Source organism: Salvelinus namaycush, chromosome 40 (assembly GCF_016432855.1).
Source record: "Salvelinus namaycush isolate Seneca chromosome 40, SaNama_1.0, whole genome shotgun sequence".
Classification (NCBI taxonomy): Eukaryota; Metazoa; Chordata; class Actinopteri; order Salmoniformes; family Salmonidae; genus Salvelinus; species Salvelinus namaycush.
Window position 1 is genome coordinate 14196532 of NC_052346.1, and position 1390 is coordinate 14197921.

General features: G+C 42.9%; 1 protein-coding gene across 2 annotated transcripts in view; it reads right to left on the bottom strand.

Moving 5' to 3' along the window:
• Positions 1–707: 707 nt before the first annotated feature.
• Positions 708–1390, bottom strand: part of LOC120033582 (serine/threonine-protein phosphatase 2A regulatory subunit B'' subunit alpha-like) — a 39426-nt gene continuing 38743 nt past the window's right edge. For both annotated transcript variants that reach the window (XM_038979990.1, XM_038979991.1), the window contains one exon: positions 708–1390. This exon is cut by the window's right edge and continues 25 nt beyond it. In XM_038979990.1, the coding sequence (XP_038835918.1) occupies positions 1316–1390 (75 nt within the window). In that variant the 3' untranslated portion in view covers positions 708–1315.

Sequence of the window (1390 nt, forward strand, 5' to 3'; positions counted from 1 at the left end):
CCCTTTGGTGACACATGACAACGCCTGTTAGCTTTACTGTTCTGTTCCACGTGTCGACAGGGCGCCTTGTGGCTAGCAAGTGTGTGTGTCACTTCTGCATATGTTTTGGTTTTTACAGCAACATCTCTACCAGAGAGATAGTTAGTTCATAGTTAGTTTGTTACAGCTCAGTCTATGTACGCTGTGGTTGATTCTGGTCAAATCTAGAATGACACTTTACTCCCTAGAAGTTATAGTGCACTATATAAGGAATAGACTGCCATTTCTGACGCAGCCTCTGCCATGAGAGAACTCTTTGAAAAGTATATGGGCGGAATATACAGTACATGCGTTTTATCTCAAACAGAATGAAACATTTGACTAATTCTAAATGAATCAAACACACAATGGCCTGCCTTATCAAACTATTCAAACAGTAACATTCTGAAATAGAACACTGAAAATGAGGTTTATAAACGGACTAACAACTCCCTTTTCCAACGTCACTAGTCTGTAAGAGCAGCCAGCAGTATAACTAGTGACCACAAGATGGCGGTGTTTTGCACAGAGCTGTGAGTATGTACTGTGTGTGTGTGTGTGTGTGTGTGTGTGTGTGTGTGTGTGTGTGTGTGTGTGTGTGTGTGTGTGTTCGTGTGTGTGTGTGTGTGTGTGTGTGTGTGTGTGTGTGTGTGTGTGTGTGTGTGTGTGTTTGTGTGTGTGTGTGTGTGTGTGTGTGTGTGTGTGTGTGTGTGTGTGTGTGTGTGTGTGTGTGTGTGTGTGTGTGTGTTTATTGACACATTTGAAAACAACTTGATTGATTAGTTGATTGTCTAGTAGTTGATTGTCAGTGAAATATCTCTATATGGCAGTTATTATACACATAATACAGGAAGTATCTCCATATCAGGACTTGTGCTTTCTTACTTCTACATGTTAAACATGTTAAGACACATTATTGCACCAAACACAGTCTTTGGGATGACACAAACACACACACATACACACACACACATGCATACACAACACACACAAACTCCAATGAAGATAAAAGAGTGGAAAACACGTTTTTTCTCCTACAGAGGGCTGAGAGGACAGCTGCCAGAGTGCTCTCTCGTTCTGTCCATCCTCTCTCTTTTTCAGTCCATCCCTCTGTCTTTTCTCCATCTTTCACCATCTCCTCTGTCCCTGTCTGTGTATGAAAGGAGAAGGTGAGAGAGTTTGGAGTCCTCCATCGCTTTAGCTTTTTCTTCATTTCTCCCCGTCCATCCCTCTTCCTCTCTCCCCTGTCTCCGGTATATCCAAGGAGAAGGGAGCGGTATTCCAGGCTTTGGGAATTTCATGCTGACAGATCTGATATGAGCAGCTTATCCATCTTATTCCCAACCATCTCTCCTTGAACAGGAAGCTCCGC